General features: G+C 38.7%; 1 protein-coding gene across 4 annotated transcripts in view; it reads left to right on the forward strand.

The window, feature by feature from the left end:
* TMLHE (trimethyllysine hydroxylase, epsilon) overlaps window positions 1-19,078 on the forward strand; it is a 117,839-nt gene that overhangs the window by 77,537 nt on the left and 21,224 nt on the right. The window contains exon 7 of one of the 4 annotated variants that reach the window (XM_072818157.1): window positions 14,554-14,737. The exons of 2 other annotated variants lie outside the window; for them this stretch is intronic. In XM_072818157.1, the coding sequence (XP_072674258.1) occupies window positions 14,554-14,581 (28 nt within the window). In that variant the 3' untranslated portion in view covers window positions 14,582-14,737. Of the gene's footprint in view, window positions 1-14,553; window positions 14,738-19,078 lie in introns of those variants that run through there. One more of the 4 variants, XM_072818158.1, reaches the window with a different exon arrangement.

The raw sequence follows: 19,078 nt of genomic DNA on the forward strand, positions 1-19,078 counted from the left end.
GAGAAGCAGGCTCCACACAGGAAGCCCAATGTGGGACTCAATCCCAGGACCCCGGGATCACGCCCTGAGCCAAAGGCAGACGCTCAACCACTGAGCCTATCCTATCACTTTGCTGAATTTGTATGCCTTCTAGCAATCTTGGGGTGGAGTCTTTTGGGTTTTCCACATGCAGTATCATGTCATCTGCAAAGAGGGAGTGTTTGACTTCTTCTTTGCCAATTTGAATGCCTTTTATTTCTTTTTGTTGTCTGATTGCTGAGGCTAAGATTTCCAGTACTATGCTGAACAACAGTGGTGAGAGTGAACATCCCTGTCGTGTTTCCGATCTTAGAGGAAAGGCTCTCCATTTTTCCCCATTGAGAATGATACTTGCTTTGGGCTTTTTATAGATGACTTATTAAGATGCTAAGGAATGTTCCCTCTATCCCTACAGTCCGAAGAGGTTTAATCAAGAATGGATACTATAGTTTGTCAAATGCTTTTTCTGCATCTACTGAGAGGATCATATGGTTCTTGTCCATTCTCTTATTAATGTGGTGTATCACTTATTGATTTGAGGATGTTGAATCACAGTTGCAGCCCAGGAATAAATCTCACTTGATCATGGTGAATTATCTTCTTAATGTAGTGTTGGATCCTATTAGTTAGTATCTTTGTGAGCATTTTAGCATCCATGTTCATCAGGGATATTGGTCTGTAATTCCCCTTTTTGGTGGGATCTTTGTCTGGTTCAGGGATCAAGGTAATCCTGGCCTCAAAGAATGAATCTGAAGGTTTTCCTTCCATTTCTATTTTTGAAACAGCTTCAGAAAAATAGGTATTGGGCAGCCTGGGTGGCTCAGCGGTTTAGCACTGCCTTCGGCCCAGGGCATGATCCTGAAGACCCGGGATTGAGTTCCGCATCGGGCTCCCAGCATGGAGCCTGCTTCTCCCTCTGCCTGGGTCTCTGGCCTCTCTCTATGTGTGTGTCTCATGAATAAATAAAATATCTTTTTTTAAAAAAAGAAAAATAGGTATTAATTCTTTCTAAATGTTTGGGAGAGTTCCCCTGGGAAGCCATCTGGCCCTGGATTCTTTTGTTGGGAGATGTTTTATTACTGATTCAATTTCCTTGCTGGTTATGGGTCTGTTCATGTTTTCTATTTCTTCTTGTTTCAGTTTTGGTAGTTTATATGTTTTTAGGAACACATCCATTTCTTCCAGATGGCCTAATTTGTTGGCATATAGTTACTCATAATATGTTCTTATAATGGTTTGTATTTCTTTGGCATTGGTTGTGATCTCTCCTCTTTCATTCCTGATTTTATTAATTTGGGTCCTTTCTCTTTTCTGTTTGATAAGTCTGTCCTAGAGGCTTATCAATCTTATTAATTCTTTCAATGAACCAGCTCCTAGTTTCATTTATCTGTCCTACTGTTCTTTTGGTTTCTATTTCATTGAATTCTGATCTAATATTTATTAATTCTCTTCTCCTCCTGGGTTTAGGTTTTATTTGCTGTTCTCTCTCCAGCTCCTTTAGGTGTATGGTTAGGTTGTGTAGTTGAGACCTTTCTTGTGTCTTGAGAAAGGCTTGTATTGCCATATACCTCCCTCTTAGGACCACCTTTGCTGCCCAAAGGTTTTGAACAGTTGTGTTTTTCATTTTCATTTGCTTCCATGATCTTTAAAAATTCTTCTTTAGGGATCCCTGGGTGGCGCAGTGGTTTAGCGCCTGCCTTTGGCCCAGGGCACAATCCTGGAGACCCGGGATTGAATCCCATGTCGGGCTCCTGGTGCATGGAGCCTGCTTCTCCCTCTGCCTGTGACTCTGCCTCTCTCTCTCTCTCTCTCTCTCTCTCTCTGTGTGACTATCATAAATAAATTAAAAAAATCAAAAAGAAAAAAAGAAAAAAATTCTTCTTTAATTTCCCATTCATTCTTTAATAGGATGCTCTTTATCTTCCATGTATCTGCATTCTTTCCAAATTTTCTCTTGTGGTGGACTTCAAGTTTCAAAGCATTGTGGTCTGAAAATATGCAGGGAATGATCCCAATCTTTTTTGTACCAGTTGAGACCTGATTTGTGACACAGTAAGTGATCTGTTCTGGAGAATGTTCTATGTACACTCGAGGAGAATGTGTATTCTGTTGCATTAGGATGGAATGGTCTGAATATATCTGTAAAGTACATCTGGTCCAGTGTGTTATTCAAAGCCCTTGTTTCCTTGTTGATCTGCTTAAATGATCTGTCCATTGAAGTGAGTGGGGTATAAACTCCGTACTCTTACTATATTGTTATCAATGTGTTTCTTAAATTTTGTTATTAGTCAGTTTATATGATTGGCTGCTCCCAAGTTAGGGGCATAAATATTTACAATTGTTAGATCTTCTTGTTGGATAGACCCTTTAATCATGATATAGTGCCCTCCTCATCTCTTATTACAGTCTTTGGTTTAAAATCTAATTTGTCTGATATAAGGATTGCTACCCCAGCTTTCTTTTCATGTCCATTAGCGTGATAAATGGATCTCCACTCCCTCACTTTCAATATGGAGTTGTTTTTTGGTCTAAAATTAGTCTCTTGTAGGGATGCCCGGGTGGCTAAGTGGTTTGGCGCCACTTTCAGCCCAGGGCGTTATCCTAGGGTCCCAGGATCGAGTCCCACGTCAGGCTCCCTGCATGGAGCCTGCTTCTCCCTCTGCCTGTGTCTCTGCCTCTTGCTCTCTCTGTGTCTCTCATGAATAAATAAATAAAATCTTTTTAAAAATAAAATAAAATAAGTGTCTTGTAGACAGCATATTGATAGGTTTTGCTTTTTTATCCAATCCGACATCCTGTGTCTTTTGATTGGAGCATTTAGCTCATTTACATTCAGAGTAACTATTGAAAGATATGAATTAAGTACCATTGTATTACCTGTAAAGTTACTGGTTTTGTATATTGTCTTTGTTACTTCCTGGTCTTTGTTACTTTTGGGCTCTCTCTTCACTTAAAGGATCCTTTTTAATATTTATTCCAAGGCTGGTTTAGTGATCCAGAATTCCTTTAGTTTCTATTTGCCCTGGAAGCTCATCTCTCCTCCTATTTTGAGTGACATCCTAGGTGGATAAAGTATTCTTGGCTGCATGTTTTTCTCATTTAGCACCCTGAATATATAATGACAGTCCTTTCTGGCCTTCAGGTCTCTGTGGAGAATCTGCTGCTAGATAATATTTCTAGTCTTGAAGGCTATGTAACTCTTGTCCAGAGATGCTTTCAGGACTTTGTCTCAGAATTGCAGGTTTCACCATTATGTCAGGGTACTGACCTATTTTTATTGATTTTGAGGGAGTTTCTCTGTGCCCCTTGGACTAGAGTGCCCGTTACTTCGCCAGATTAGGGAAGTTCTCAGCTATGATTTGCTCCAACATACCTTCTTTGCCTCTCTCTTCCTCTTCTTTTGGGATCTCAATATTCTAATATTGTTTCAAGTTATGGTATCACTTATCTCTCAGACTCTCCCTTCATGATCCATCAGCTGCTTATCTCTCTTTTTCTCAGCTCCTTTATTCTCCATTATTTTGTCTTCTATGTCACTAATTCTCTGTTCTGTGCCATTTTTCTTAGCCATCAGAGCTCCAGTTTTTTATTGCATCTCATTAATACCCTCTTTGATTTTGACCTTATTAGATTTTAGTCCTTCTATTTCTGCAGAGGGGATTCTCTAGTATCTTCTATGCTTTTTTCAAGCACAGCTAGTATCTTTATATTTGTTATTCTGAACTCTAGTTCTGAAATCTTACTTATATCCATACCAGTTAGGTCCCTGGCAGTCAGTGCTGCCTCTTGCTTTCTGTTTTGAGGTGACTTTTTCCATCTTGTCTTTCTGTCCAAAGAAAAATAAATGAATAAGAGAAAAAGGTACTAAAATAGAAACAATGATCCCAGAGAAACATACTAAACAAATCAGAAGAGACCCAAAACCGAAAAAAAAAATAAAAAGAGACAATATATTCAGACAGGTGAACAGAAGAGAGCAGTGCGGTGGATCCTGTGTGTATTTTGGTCTGTTAGAAGAGTAGAACCCAAAATCATAAAGAAAGGAAAATCTATATATGTATAAAAATAAAATAAAATACAATGAAAGGATAGAATGGAACTGTCAAAATGAAAGTTAAAAGACACACACACAAAAAAAGAATATAAACAGAGAGGTGAGCAGAAGATAAGAATACATTATATTTTAGTGTATTTTGGTCTGTTTGTTAGAAGAAAGTGCATCCCAAAATTGTAAAGAAAGAAAAACATACATAAACAAAAATAAAATGAAATACAATGAAAGGATAGAATGTAAGTGTAAAAATTAAAATTAAAAAAAGATCTTTTTAAAAGAGTTGATAATATAAAGAATTGGTCGAAAAAGGAAAGAGAAAAAATTAAAATTGAAAGACTAAAGAATCATGGAGGAAATAACATGAATTCTATCTACTATTTTTCCCAGCACTGCATTTTTGCATTTCTGCGTGATCGGTAAACTTGCTCTTAGCTAGATGTTCTTGCTGGTCATCTGGGGAAGGGACTGTTGCGCTGATGCGCCCCCCCCCCACCCGTGGAATCACACCGCCCTCTCCAGGGGGCCAGGCTAAAGCATCTGCTCTATGGGGCTTTTGTTCCCTGCAGGCCTCCTGCTTTGCTTTACAGAAGGAGAATGAAAATGGGGCCTCCCCACCCCCAGCCCTGGAGCGGAAAGCTTGGGGCCCCCACTCCTCAGTGTGCTCTCTGGGAAAAAGCAGTCACTCCTGTGTCCATGGTCTCCGCATTCCGTTGCTCACTCAGCCGGCGACCAAGCATTTCTATCTCGGGCACACGACCCCATTTCGAGGGTCCAAACCCTGCAAACACCTGCGGAGGTACCCACAGTGCTCCTTCCGGGGGAGGCAGGGGGTGGCCCGGGGGTTCTGCTGCTCTCTAGGGCCTTGCTCAGGGAGCGGTCGCCCACCATGGCGCAGTTTGCAGTTTATGGCAATCCGGAGCTGAGAGCCCACTCCTGGGCTGCTCATTGCAGCCGGCTTCCCGCTCTGCTGCCGAGGACCTGTGCGGCTCGGGCACCCCAGGCTTCCTGTGACCCAGGGATCCCGAGACACACTGTCCCCCCGAAGATTCGCCCCAGCTTCACACCCCCCCCACCCAGCGCCGGGGGGTCCCCCCTGGAACAGACTTCTAGAAGTTCTCATTTTGCACCCTGCTGCTCGGGCCCTTACCAATAGCCAGCTGATGGAGACTCCCTGCCCCATGACTCCTCTTCCCACACGTCACCTTGGATTCACTTCTCCACACCTCCAACCTTGCAGAAAGTGGTAGCTTTTGTGTTTGTAGAGTTGCCGCTATTTTCTTAGGTGTCAGGTTGAGTTCGCAGGTGTTCAGAATGATTTGAGAGCTAGCTAGCTGAATTCCTGGGACCCGACGAGAAACGCAGGGCTCCGGCTCCTCCGCCCTCTTGGACACTCTCTGGAACGGTTTTCTCCATTTCACTTTCTGCTGCTTCATTATTAGTGTACAGGGATGCAAGCGTGGATTTGCACGTGGATTTCGTCTCCTGCACCTTTACTCAATTCCCCTTTCTTTCCAGTAGTTGTTGGTAGAGTCGTTGGGAGTCTTTTCTATGTAGAGTACCCTGTCATCTGCAAAAAGTGGAAGTTTGGCTTCTTACTTACTGATTTGGAGGCCTTTTATTTCTCTCTGTTGTCTGACTGCTGAGGCTGGGCCTTCCAGTACTATGTAGAACAGCAGTGGTGAGAGTGGGCATCCTTGTCCTATTCCTGACCTTAGGGGAAAGCTCTGTTTTTCATCATTGTGTATGATGTTAGCTGTGGGCTTTTCAAATATGGCCTTTATTATATTGAGATATGTTCCCTCTAGACCTACTTTGTTGAGGCTTTTATCATGGATGGATGTTGTGCTTCATCAAATGCTCCTTCTGCATCTAGTGAAATGATCATATGGTTCTTATCCTTTCTCTCACTGATGTGATGTATCACACTGATTGATTTGCAAATATTGATACACAATTGCATCCTAGGAATAAATCCCACTTGTGTGTAGTGAATTATTTTTTAAATGTACTATTGGATTTGACTTGCTAGTAATTAGTGGAGGATTTTTGCACCTATGTTCATCAGAAATATTTGCCGGTGCTTCCCCTTTTCTTGTGATGTCTTTATCTGGTTTTCATATCAGAGTGATACTGGCCTCATAGAATGATTTTGCAAGTTTTCCTTCCATCTCTATTTTTTTTAAAGTTTGAGAACAGGTATTAACTCTTTAAATGTTTGGTAGAACTCTGCCAGGAATCCGTCTGACCGTGGACTTTTGCTTATTGGGAGTTTTTTTAATATGGACTCAATTTCTTTGCTGGTTATCATTTTGTTCAAATTTTCTATTTCTTCTTTTTTCAGTTTTGGTAGTTTATATGTGTCTAGAAATTTATCCATTTCTTCCAGGTTGGCCAATTTGTTGACATATAGTTTTCCATCATAGTCTTTTATGATTTTTTGTATTTCTGTGGTGTTGGTTGTTGGGTGTGATTTCTCTCTCATTTGTGATTTTATTTATTTGGGTCCTTTCTCTTTTCTTTTTCATAAGTCTGGCTGAGTTTTATCAATTGTGCAATTTTTCAAAGAACCAGCTCCTGGTTTCATTGATCTCCTCTACTGTTTTAGTTTCTATCTCATTTACTTCTTCTCTAATCTTCATTTTTTCCTTTCTTCTGCTGGTTTTAGGCTTCACTTGTTGTTTTTCTAACTCCTTTAGGTGTAAGGTTAGGTTGTTTATTTTAGATTTTTCTTGCTTCTTGAGGTAAGCCTGTATTGCTATAAACTTCCCTTTTAGAACAGCTTTTGCTGCATCCCAAGTATTTTGGACTGTTGTGTTTTCACTTTTACTTGTCTCCATTTTTATTTATTCTTTGATTTTTTTGATTGACCCATTGATTGTGTAGTAGCATGTAATTTAACCTTCATGTATCTGTGGTTTTTCCAGAGTTTTTCTTGTGATTGACTTCTAGTTTCATGGCATTATGGCCACAAAAGATACATGATGGGACTTTGATATTCATGAATTTGTTGAGACTCGTTTTGTGGGCTAATATGTGATCTATTCTGGATAATGTTCCCTGCACATTGAAAAGAATGCGTATTGTGCTGTTTTAGGATGAAATGTTCTGAATGTTTACCTGTTAAATCCATCTGGTCCAGCGTGACATTCAAAGCCATTGTTTCCTTTTGATTTTCTGTTTGTATAATCTGTCAATTGATGTAAGTGGGGTGTTAAAGACTCCCACTATTATTCTATTACTATCAATAAATTCCTTTATGTTCATTATTAACTTTTATGTATTTGGGTGCTCCCATGTTGGGTGCGTACTTTCAATTGTTATATCTTCTTGTTGGATTTTCCCCTTTACTATTGAATAGTGTACTTCTTTGTCTCTTCTTACACTCTTTGCTGTAAAGTCTATTTTTTCCAATACAAGTATTCATACAACAGCTTGCTTTTGACATCACATCCACTTGCATGATAGATGTTTCTCCATCTCCTCACTTTCAATCTGCAGGTCTCTTTGGGTCTATAATGAATCTCTTGTAGGCAGCATATAGATGGATTTTGTCTTTTTATCCACTGTCACTCTATGTCTTTTGATTGAGTTGTTTAGTTCATTTACTTTCGAAGTAATTATTGATAAATATGTATTATTGCCATTTTCTTACTTGTTTGTGGTTGTTTTTGTAGTTTTTCTCTGATCATTTTTTTTCTCTTGCTCTCTTTCACATTTTGCTGGCTTTCTTTAGTTATATGCTTGGATTCCTTTCTCTTTATTCCTTGCATATTTATTACCAGTTTTTGATTTGTCGTTACATTAGGTTTGTATATGACATCTTCTGCATATAGAGGCCTATATTTAGTCGCTGGTCATTTATGTTTGAACCAAGTCTTTACTCCTCTCCTCCTTATATTTTAGGTTTATGGTGTCATATTTTACATTATTTTATTTTATGAATCCCTTGACTGATCTTTACAGAAATACTTATCTTTACTGCCTTTGTGTTTTTGACTTTTCATACTCTCCTTTTTGGTCTTTCCTTTCCACTCAGAGTCCCCTTTAACATTTGTTATAGGGTTGGTTTAGTGGTCATGAAGCCCTTTAGGTTTGGTTTGTCTGGGAAACTCTTTATCTCTCCTTCTATTCTGAACAACAGCCTCGCTGGATAGAGCATTCTTGACTGAAGATTGTTTCCTTTTAGACCTCTGAATATATCCTGCCACTCCCCTCTGGCCTGCAAACTTTGTGCTGAAAAATTCTGCTATAAGTCTTATGGGGTTTCTTTTGTATATGACTGTCTTCTTTTCTCTTGCTGCTTTAAAATTTTTTCCTTATCATTACTTTTTGCCATTTTAACTACTATGTGTCTTGGTGTGGACTTCCTTGAGTTGATTTGGGGCGGGGGGCGGATCTCTGTGCCTCCTGCATCTGGATATCTGTTTCCTTCCCCAGATTAAGGAAGTTTCCAGCTATTATTTCTGCAAATCAATGTTCTGTCCCCTTTTGTCTCTCTCTTATTCTCTTGGGATCCCTGGAATGTGAATGTTATTATGCTTGACGGAGTGGCTGATTTTCCTAAGACTATTTTTTTTAAAGATTTTATTAATTTATTCATGAGAGACACACAGAGAGAGGCAGAGACACAGGCAGAGGGAGAATCGGGGTTCCCTCAGGGAGCCTGATGCAGGACTTGATCCCAGGACCCCAGGATCATGACCTGAGCCAAAGGCAGATGCTCAACCACTGATTCACCCAGGCGTCCTTCTAAGGCTATTCTTATTTTGCATAATTTCTTTTCGTCTCAGCTGCTCAGCCTGATTACTTCCCATTACTCTGTCTTCCAGGTCACCGATTGACTCCTCTGCTTCCTCTAGCCTGCTATTTATTATGTCAAGTGTATTTTTAGTTTCATGTATTGTGTTCTTCATCTCTGATTGGTTCTTCTTTTGTCTCTTTGATAAGGCTCTTACTGACATCCTCCTCTCTTTTCTCAGGTCCAGTGAGTATCTTTGTGATCGCTACTTTAAATTCTCTATCAGGCATATTCTTACATCCATTTTTGCTTACATGTCTTGCTGTGGTTTGGTTCTGTTATTTCATTTGGGACATATTTTTGTGTCCTCCTTTTGTCTAACTCTCTGTGCCTGTTTCTGTGTGTTAGGAACATCAGGTATGTCTCTTGCTCCTGGCGGGTAATGGCCTTATGAAGAAGGGGTCCTGTAGTGCCCTGGAGCGCAGTGTCCCCTGTTCCCCGAGGCCTGGAGCTCCAGGGAGTATCTCCTATGTGTGTTGTGTATGCCTGCTTTTTAGTCCTGGTCTCTTTTGCCTTCAGTCCAGTTGTCTGAAGAGGTTCTCTTTGCCTGTTTTGGGCAGTGTTTGATCCCCAGCAGGACTGGGGCCCATTTTAACCAGCTGTGTGCTGCTGTGTTTGTTTAATGGGACATCCTGCCACTGCCGTGACTGAAATCATGTAAATCCTGCAGGTTGGGAGATCAGGTGTTGATGGTGTTTTGGCTGGTCTTTTGATTGGGGGGTGGGGGGAGACACCACACTGAGACAGAAGTATGACTAGACTGGACTGATCTGCCCAAGTGTGAGGGGGTGTGGCTTGGTGTAAGCAAGCTAGGTAATGAGTATGGACACTGTAGTGCTTTTCACAGATGGCCTTGTGTTTATGCTGGGATTTGGGGGCAGGAAGTGGTGCCTGCCAATTCTTCCATTCCTGGCGGGGCCTCCCTGTCATCCTTGCCTCTCTGGGCCATGCTCTGATGTGAGCAAATCACTCTCCTTTCCATCTGCCCCTGGCATTTTTCAAACTGCTGCTTCTGTACTCTATCTCTGAGGGCCATTTGTTCTGTTGTCTCTTTAAGGGGAGGAACTCAACTTTGAACACCCACTGGACTCTCCCAGAGCTGAACTGGCAATTTTTTAGATTCCAGGATTTAAGTCCTACTGGTTGTATGAACTCATGAAATTTGGGCCTTCTCATTTCCAGAGCCAAATGTTATGGGGATTCATTTTCCCTGTGTGGCCTTGCCAGTGTGAAAGTCTGTTTTTTGCCCTTCTACAAGCCAGTGACTCCCTCCCCATCACAGAGAGGCCATGGCATGTTTTGCTCCCTACCAAGTCTCCATCCTCCCTCCCTCTTCAGTGTGGCCTCTTCTTTACCTTTAGTTAACTACCTTTAGTTAAATTGTTCTTCCAGTCTTCAGATCCATTTTCTGGGTTATTTACACTGATGTGACTGTTATCTAGTTGTATCCATGGGAGGAGATGAGCTTGCTTAGGGTCCTCCTATTCTGACATCTTCCCAGCTGAGCTTCACACAGGAGCCTAATATAAGGTATTATGAGGCTATAATAAGAGAGAAATTGTAAGATCTAATGAAATTCAGTATAGTACCCTAGGTCTGAGGCAGAGTATCTAAGGGGTTCCAACCTCAAAGAAAGCATGGTTCAGCCACCTGATATCAGAGAAGTTTGCTGTTTTGGCTAGGCAAGAGCTGGACTAGAGTTGCTAAGCAAACAATAGGCCACCTCTCAGAGTACAAGCAGGAGAACAGGCAGTCAGCAAGGTGGTATGAGTATGCAAAAGAAGTCTGGATGCCAATGAAAGCAGAAAGAATTAAGAGCACACAGATAGTACAGAGATGAGAGTGAGGGATGGGAACTTGCAGGATTACCATTCAGTGTATGTCCCTGTAGAACGCAGGAGGCTACCTGCAAGTCATGTGGAAGCTCCATGTTGAGAGGGTTGTGGAAAGGTTTTCACCAGGCTGAGGCTGAAAGGCTGCATAAGGACCAAGTCCTGGGCCCCAAGGGGCTGACATGCTCACAATCACACAGTAGAGTCCTGGCCAGGTCCAGAGATACTATCAAGAGAACTTCTTTCTCCCGTCCCTTCAGCGCCTTCTACTGAGAAATTTTAAGTATTGTGCTCACTCTCAAGGAGAAATGCTTAAAGGATTCTTAGAGAACATATACTATGTAAGGAAAGATGCATTTGGAACTAAGAAGCAATAAATAGGTAACTGAATACACAGCTGGTTTCAGCTTAATATCAGGTTGAGAAATATTTCATCTAGGTTCAAGAGGGACATTGATCTGCAATTTTCTTTTTTGGTGACTTTTTAAATATTTTGGTGTTATGCTAATTTTGTAAAACTCTGGTTTAGCAAAGAATCTGTATAATACTTTATTATTTCCATCTTAAATGTTTCCTAGAATTTACTAGAGAACCTGTCTGTGTGGATGGACTTTATCTTATGGGATGGTTTTGAATATTCAGTGTTTGCCATATAGCGCTAATAAGATTCTGTTTCCTCCTTAGTGTTTCAAGAAATGTGTACATTTTACCTAAGTTGTCAAATCTGTAGTCATAAAATCATTCATAATATTTGCTTATTGTTTTCCTAAAGTCTGTAGGCTCCAGTGATATCAGATGCTTGGTATTGGTAATAATTGCTCTATGTTTATCTTGTTGAGTCTAAGAGTCTAACAATTTTCTTGGTCATTTCAATGAGCCATCTTGTTGGTTTGTTATTTTTCTCCATTATTTGTTTCTACCTTATTGATTTGTGTTCTTATCTTCTTCATTATTCTCTTATTTTTATATGTTTCTGGCTTGATTTATTCTCAGTCTTCAAGTTGCCTAAGGTAGAACCTAAGGTCATTGATTTTATACATTTAGCCTTTTTTATTATTCTTTTCCCTTTAAATTTTTTATCTGAGTATAGCTGAAAAACAAGTTACATTAGTTTCAGGTGTACCGCATAGTGATTCAACACTCAATAAGTGATACTACACTCACCACAAGTGTAACTCCCACCTGTCACCACACAGTGCTATTACAACATCATGGACTGTCTTCCCTGTGATGTGCCTTTTATTCCCATGACTTATTTATCCCATATCTGGAAGCCTGTATCTCCCTCTTCCCCTTACCTATTTTGCTCATCTCCTTACCCCCTTCCCTTCTAGCAACCAGCAATTTTACATTTAGTCTCTTCTAATATAATCATTTAAAGCTATAGTTTTGCCTCTAAGCCCTTTTTGCTGCATCCCCACAAATATTGATATGTTTTGTTTTTGTGATCATTAAGTACAACATATTTTCTAATTTCCCTTTTCTTTCTTTAACCATGTATTAAGTAGAATTATGTTAATTTTCAAGTATCTCACCATGTATTTTTTTTTAAAGATTTATGTATTTATTTATGAGAGAGAGAGAGAGGCAGAGACACAGGCAGAGGAAGAAGCAGGCTCCATGCAGGGAGCCCAACTCGGGACTCGATCCCAGGACCCCAGGATCGCACCCTGGGCCAAAGGCAGGCGCCAAACCGCTGAGCCACCCAGGGATCCCCTCTCACCGTGTATTAACTACAATCATGTTCTTTAATTTCCAAATATCCGAGGTTTTTGTAGGTATCTTAATTTTTTAAAAGATTTATTTATTTATTCATGAGAGACAGACTGAGAGAGAGGGGCAGAAACACAGGCCGAGGGAGAAACAGGCTCCTCAGGGAGCCCAACGTGGGACTCGATCCCAGATCCCAGGATCACGACCCGACCCTTCTTAGGCTTACTCTTTGCATTCTATTAAGTGTTCCATTCTTTCTTCTAACTTATCTTTATTTTTATATTTATTTTTTAATAAATTTATTTTTTATTGGTGTTCAATCTACCAACATACAGAATAACCCCCAGTGCTCAGCCCGTCAAGTGCCCCCCTCAGTGCCCGTCACCCAGTCACCCCCACCCCCCGCCCTCCTCCCCTTCCACCACCCCTAGTTCGTTTCCCAGAGTTAGGAGTCTTTATGTAATGTCTCCCTTTCTGATATTTCCCACACATTTCTTCTCCCTTCCCTTATATTCCCTTTCACTATTATTTATATTCCCCAAATAAATGAGAACATATAATGTGTGTCCTTCTCCGATTGACTTACTTCACTCAGCATAATACCCTCCAGTTCCATCCACGTTGAAGCAAATTGTGGGTATTTGTCGTTTCTAATGGCTGAGGAATATTCCACTGTATACATAAACCACACGCCGGGACACCTGCACCCCAAAGTTTCTAGCAGCAATGTCCACAATAGCCAAACTGTGGAAGGAGCCTCGGTGTCCAACGAAAGATGAATGGATAAAAAAGATGTGGTTTATTTTTATATTTAAAGTGTGGTTTTGTTAATATATACTTTAGTCTTGCTTTTTTATCCTGGAAACCTCTTTGAATTAGGATATTTAGTACATTAGCATTTTTAAAGCTTTAAAACATTTTTAAAGTTTTTATTTGTATATCGTAAAATAATGTTTTAAATGAACAATTCAGTAATTATTAATGTACTTACAAAGTCATGGAATCATCATCACAATCCAGTTTTTGGACATTTCTATCACCCCAAAAGTTTCCTCATACCCATTAAACAGTCACTCCCCACTCCTGAACCCCACCACATACAAAGCCTTTGATAATTACTAATTTAAATTCTGTGTCTACAGATTTTGGACATCTTATATAAATGGAATCATATGATATATGGTCTTTCATGTCAGCTTTCTTTCACTTAACAAAATGTTTTTTTAATATTTATTCATGAGAGACACAGAGAGAGAGAGAGGCAGAGACACAGGCAGAGGGAGAAGCAGACTCCCTGTGGGGGGCCCGATGCGGGACTCGATCCCAGAATCCCGGGATCACCACCTGAGCCGAAGGCAGCCGCACAAAAACTGAGCCATGCAGGAGTCTCTCACTTAGCAAAATGTTTTCTAAGTTCATCCATGTTGTAAAATGTACCACTTTAGTTGCTGAGTAGTATTTTATTATAAATATATCACATTTTGTTTATACATTCAACAATAATGGATATTTAGATTATTTCTAGTTTGAGATATTCCTAATAATATTGCTGTGAAAATTTATGTACGTGTTTATATAGATATGTTTTCATTTCTTTTGAGTAGACTTCTAGGAATGTAATTACTAGTTCATATATTAAATCTATGTTTATACCTTTGAGGAACTGCCAGACTTTTCCACTCTGGATGCACCAGTTTACATTCCTGCCAGTAATGTATGAGGACTTCAGTTTCTATACATCCTCACCAACAGTTGTCATTATCTGTCTTTTTGATTATAACCATTCTAGTGCATGTGAACTAGTATCTCATTGTGATTTTGATTTGCAGTTCCCTGGTGACTAATGATGTTGAGAAGCTTTTTATATGCCTTTTGACCATTTGTAAATCTTTAGTCAAATATTTTGCCTATTTTTAAATCGTATCATTCATCTTCTTGTTGGTTACTTTATGAGTTTTTTTAAATATTCTGAATACAAGTTCTTTATTGGATATATTATTCACAACTATTTCTCTCCCAGTCTGTGGCTTGTGTTTTTACTTTCTTGAGTGTGTTATTTGATGTACTAAAAGTTTTAAATTTTGATGAAGTTAAAATTATCTATTTTTGTTGCTTATGCTTTTTGTGTTGTATCTAAGAAGCCTTTGCCTAGGGCAGCCCTGGTGACCCAGCAGTTTAGCGCCGCCTTCGGCCCAGGGTGTGATCCTGGAGTCCCGGGATGGAGTCCCACATCGGGCGCCCTGCATGGAGCCTGCTTCTCCCTCTGCCTGTGTCTCTGCCTCTCTCGAATAAATAAATAAAATCTTTTAAAAGTACATTATATTTTTCAGTTCTAAAATTTACAATTGGTTCTTTTTTATACTTCTTATTTGTTAGGAATTTCTATCCCTTCATTACAAGCATATTTTTACCTCATTGATATAGTAAAAATACCTACTTTAACTGGGCATTATACTATATGTTGGCAAATTGAATTTAAATAAAGAAATATAAAAAAAATACCTACTTTAAAATCCTTGTCTGATAATTCCAACATATTAGACATCTCAGGATTGACCTTTGCTCTATTTTCCCTTCATAAGAGGTAACATTTTTCTGGTTCTTGTTACATGAACAATTTCGGATTGTATTCTGGAGAATGTGAATGTTATTGAGACCCTAGATTCTGTTATATTTGCCCAAAGAATGTTGGGTTTTGTGGTGTTTTTCAACAGGCAATTAATTTAGTTGTACTCAAAGTTCTTTGATAGCTGAAATTTCTGTTCAGTTGTTGTATCTCTAGATGTAATACTAGGAGGTTTTCTTTACTATATGCAATTCAAGGGTCATCCTTCCAGGTATTTTTTTTCCTTCCAGGTATTTGAGTAGAGCTTGGTGTTCTTCTCTGATTCTCTCCTTTCTAGGTTTTTCTCTTCACTTTTTGGTGGCAGTGGTTGCACCAAACCTATCTTCTGGTTCTTCAGGCCGGAAAAACTAGGAGTTCTTTTGGGGTTTCAGTGGCCCAATATGGTGCAGGTTGTGGCAAGCCCTCAGGCTAGATGTCATGAAAATGAGAAACTCACCCAGTGCAGTTCCTTTCTTTCAACTGTCAGCTCCATTCCAGAGTCTACCTCTATGATACCTTCAGGTAGTTATATTTTGCATTTTATCAGCTTTTAGTTGTCACCTATGAAAGGAGGGCATTGATCCAATAGTTTACTTACCCAATACCAGAAACAGAATACAGTGCTCCGTATTGTTTAATAAACTAATAATATAGTATGCTTTGTATATAAGTAAGACTTTCTATAAATGGGATATTGTAACAGAGGCAATGACTATTCAAATTTTAACATTTATGAAACTTTAGAGCAAGGAATATTAAAATACAAGTATTTATATAGGACTATTTGCCTATCCTTCAGTCATTATTATTCAAAACTTAGTCTAACCCTTTCCTCTAAGTCCAAGTATAGCTAACTCACCGTGAAGACTTTCATGGTTTCTAGGGCTTCTTTTTATGGCTCAAGAGAGCTAAATAGTGTTTATTTTAGCTGACATTATAGACCTCCTGTGTGTCGGGCACAGTGTTATTATATAATATATAAGGCTTTATATAATCCTTATAATCATATAAGGTTATTATTATTCTGTTTTCAGATGAGGAGACTGAGGCTCAAAGGGATCAAATAGCTTCTTTAAGTCACATGTTTGAGCTGGGATTATAAGGGTGATCTATCTGACTACACTGCCCATCATCTTTCACTTATACCACAGTACTGAAATCTACCAAATGCGTTTTCCATTCAATCACTGAGCTCTCTTTACTTGGAAAATATTTGCCAAGTCATAATAAGAATAGCTTCATTAAGCCTTCCTAGCTTATTTTATCAGAAAAGTATCTTCTTTATTTGCTTTCCTGTACTTCCAGGACTTTCTTGCATCATATCAAAGCCGAAAAAATTTTAAAACTGCACAATAATATAATGATGTCACTTTGTGCAAAAGCCCAGAAATCATTTTATTCTAATCAATATGCAACGTGACCATGGATAAATCACAATGCCTTATTTTTTAATGTCCATTATCTATAAAGTAAGATAATAATTGATAGCTATAACACTTACCTCACAGAGTTATCAGATAGAGGATCAATGAGATTGTGTACATCAAAATGCTTATAAACCATAAATCTCTATTTGAAGTCAAGAAACTACAATTATGAACTGTAAAAAGTTGATCTTATGAATAACATACACTGGAATTAGATTATTGTTCAACTCTCTGGTACAAACAATAACTTAAATTATGGGGAAACCTGATTTCAAAACCACTCTGCTACTTATAGACTCTGTGGCAGGTTTAACCTCTCTAAATTTCAATTGCCTTATATGTAAAAGAAAGCTAAACAACTTTCCCTTCTGGGGTGATGAAAGGATTAAGTAAAACAGTATTTGTGTAAGTACCTAATAGAGCATTGAGGGTTTCTAGAAGTAACAATGCCAAGACCCTAGTAAAGACTATGCTTCCTAACCCCATTTCCCTATGGGCATGGTTCCTTGAAGCCTGGGATAATGGACTATTATATGCATGCTTGGATTTGATTCTCACAATAGCTCTGCGAGATAAGCTAAACAGATGTTATTTATTCAATTTACGTATGAGAAAACTAAGAACATTGGCTGTAATTGTGCCATGTACTTTCTAACAGTAATGAATGCTATATATATCCAAAAAGGGTACCATTAAATGTTTATTTCTCTTTTAAAAATATCTTTGGCAGTGTCTACTAAAGCTGAGCATACACATACCTAATGAACCAGAAATTCCATCCTTGACTTTATAGCATAAATAAATATATATGTTCACCAAAAGACAAGTAATAAAATGTCCATAACAGCACAATTTATTTTTTCCAGTATGATTGACATTTAATTGACATATAACATTGTATTAGATTAATTTGTACGACATAATCTTTGATATATGTGTATTTTGTGATATTATTACCACAGTAAGCTTAGGTAATATCCATTACCACATAGTTACAATTTTTTTTATGATGAGAACTTTTACAATCTATTATCAACAGTGAACAAGGATTCCCTTTCTTCATATCCTCGTAGCACTTGTTACTGCATCTTTTTGATGACAACTATGCTAAGAGATGTGAGGTGATATCTCATTGTGGTTTTAATTTGCATTTCCCTGATGATTAGTGATATCGAGTACCTATTTGTGTACTTGTTGGCCATTTGTAAATCTTCTTTGGAAAAATGTCTATTCAGGGGATCCCTAGGTGGCTTAGTGGTTTAGCGCCTGCTTTCAGCCGGGGTCATGATCCTGGAGTTCTGGGATCGAGTCCCGCGTCGGGCTCCCTGCATGTAGCCTCCTTCTCCCTCTGCCTGGGTCTCTGCCTCTCTCTCTCTCTCTCTCTCTCTCTCTCTCTCTGTGTGTGTGTGTGTGTGTCTCATGAATAAATAAATAAAATCTTTTTTTAAAAAAGGAAAAATGTCTATTCGGTTCCTCTGCTTATTTTTAAATCAGATTGTTTGTGTTTTTTGCTATTGAGTTCTACAAGTTCTGTATATATTTCAAATACTAACTTCCTATCAGATGTATGAATTGTAAATATATTCTACCATTCTTTAAGTTGCCTTTTATTTTGTTGACGGTTTGTTGTGCAGAAGCTTTTTAGTTTGATGTAGTCCTACTTGTTTGTTTTTGCTTTTGTTTTCTTTCCTTTATTTGTCAAATCCAAAAATACCATTGCTAAGACTATTGTGAAGGAAGTGTACCCGCTGCGTCTTCCTCTAGGAGTTTTAAGAGGGTCAGATCTTACATTCAAGTCTTTAATTCATTTTGAATAGATATTTGTGTACAGTGTAAGATAGGGGTTTGGTTCATTGTTTTGCATGTGGTGGTTGTTTTACCAATACTATTTATCAAATAAATTATTCTTTTCCATTGAGAATTCTTGACTCTTTTGTTAAATGCTAGTTGATCATATATGAATAGACTTATTTCTCTCAATTCTGTTCCATTGGTCTCTATCTTTATGCCAGAATTATACTGTTTTGATTATGATAGCTTTGTGAAATGGTTTGAAATTAGGAAGTATGATGCCTGCAAGATTGCATTCACTATTTGGGGTCTTTGTGGTTCCATACAAACTTTACAATAATTTTTTCTATTTCTATGGAAAATGCCAGTATAGGGATCCCTGGGTTGTGCAGCGGTTTGGCACCTGCCTTTGGCCCAGGGCGCGATCCTGGAGACCCGGGATCAAATCCCACGTCGGGCTCCCGGTGCATGGAGCCTGCTTCTCCCTTTGCCTATGTCTCTGCCTCTCTCTCTCTCTCTCTCTGTGTGTGTGTGTGACTATCATAAATAATAATAATAATAAAAAAGGAAAATGCCAGTATAGTTTTGATATGGATTGCAATGAATCTGTAGATTGCTTTGGATAATATGGATATTTAGCAATATAAATTACTCTAATTAATGAGATCAGAATATCTTTCCATTTATTTGTGTCATCTTCAATTTCTTTCTTTACTGTTTTATAGGTTTCAGTGTACAGGTCTTTCAGCTCCTTGGTTAAATTTATTTCTAGATATTTTATTCTTTTAGGTACAATTGTAAATGGGATTGTTTTCTTAATTTTTTCCTGATAATTTCAAT

Source organism: Canis lupus, chromosome X, assembly GCF_048164855.1.
Source record: "Canis lupus baileyi chromosome X, mCanLup2.hap1, whole genome shotgun sequence".
Lineage (NCBI taxonomy): Eukaryota > Metazoa > Chordata > Mammalia > Carnivora > Canidae > Canis > Canis lupus.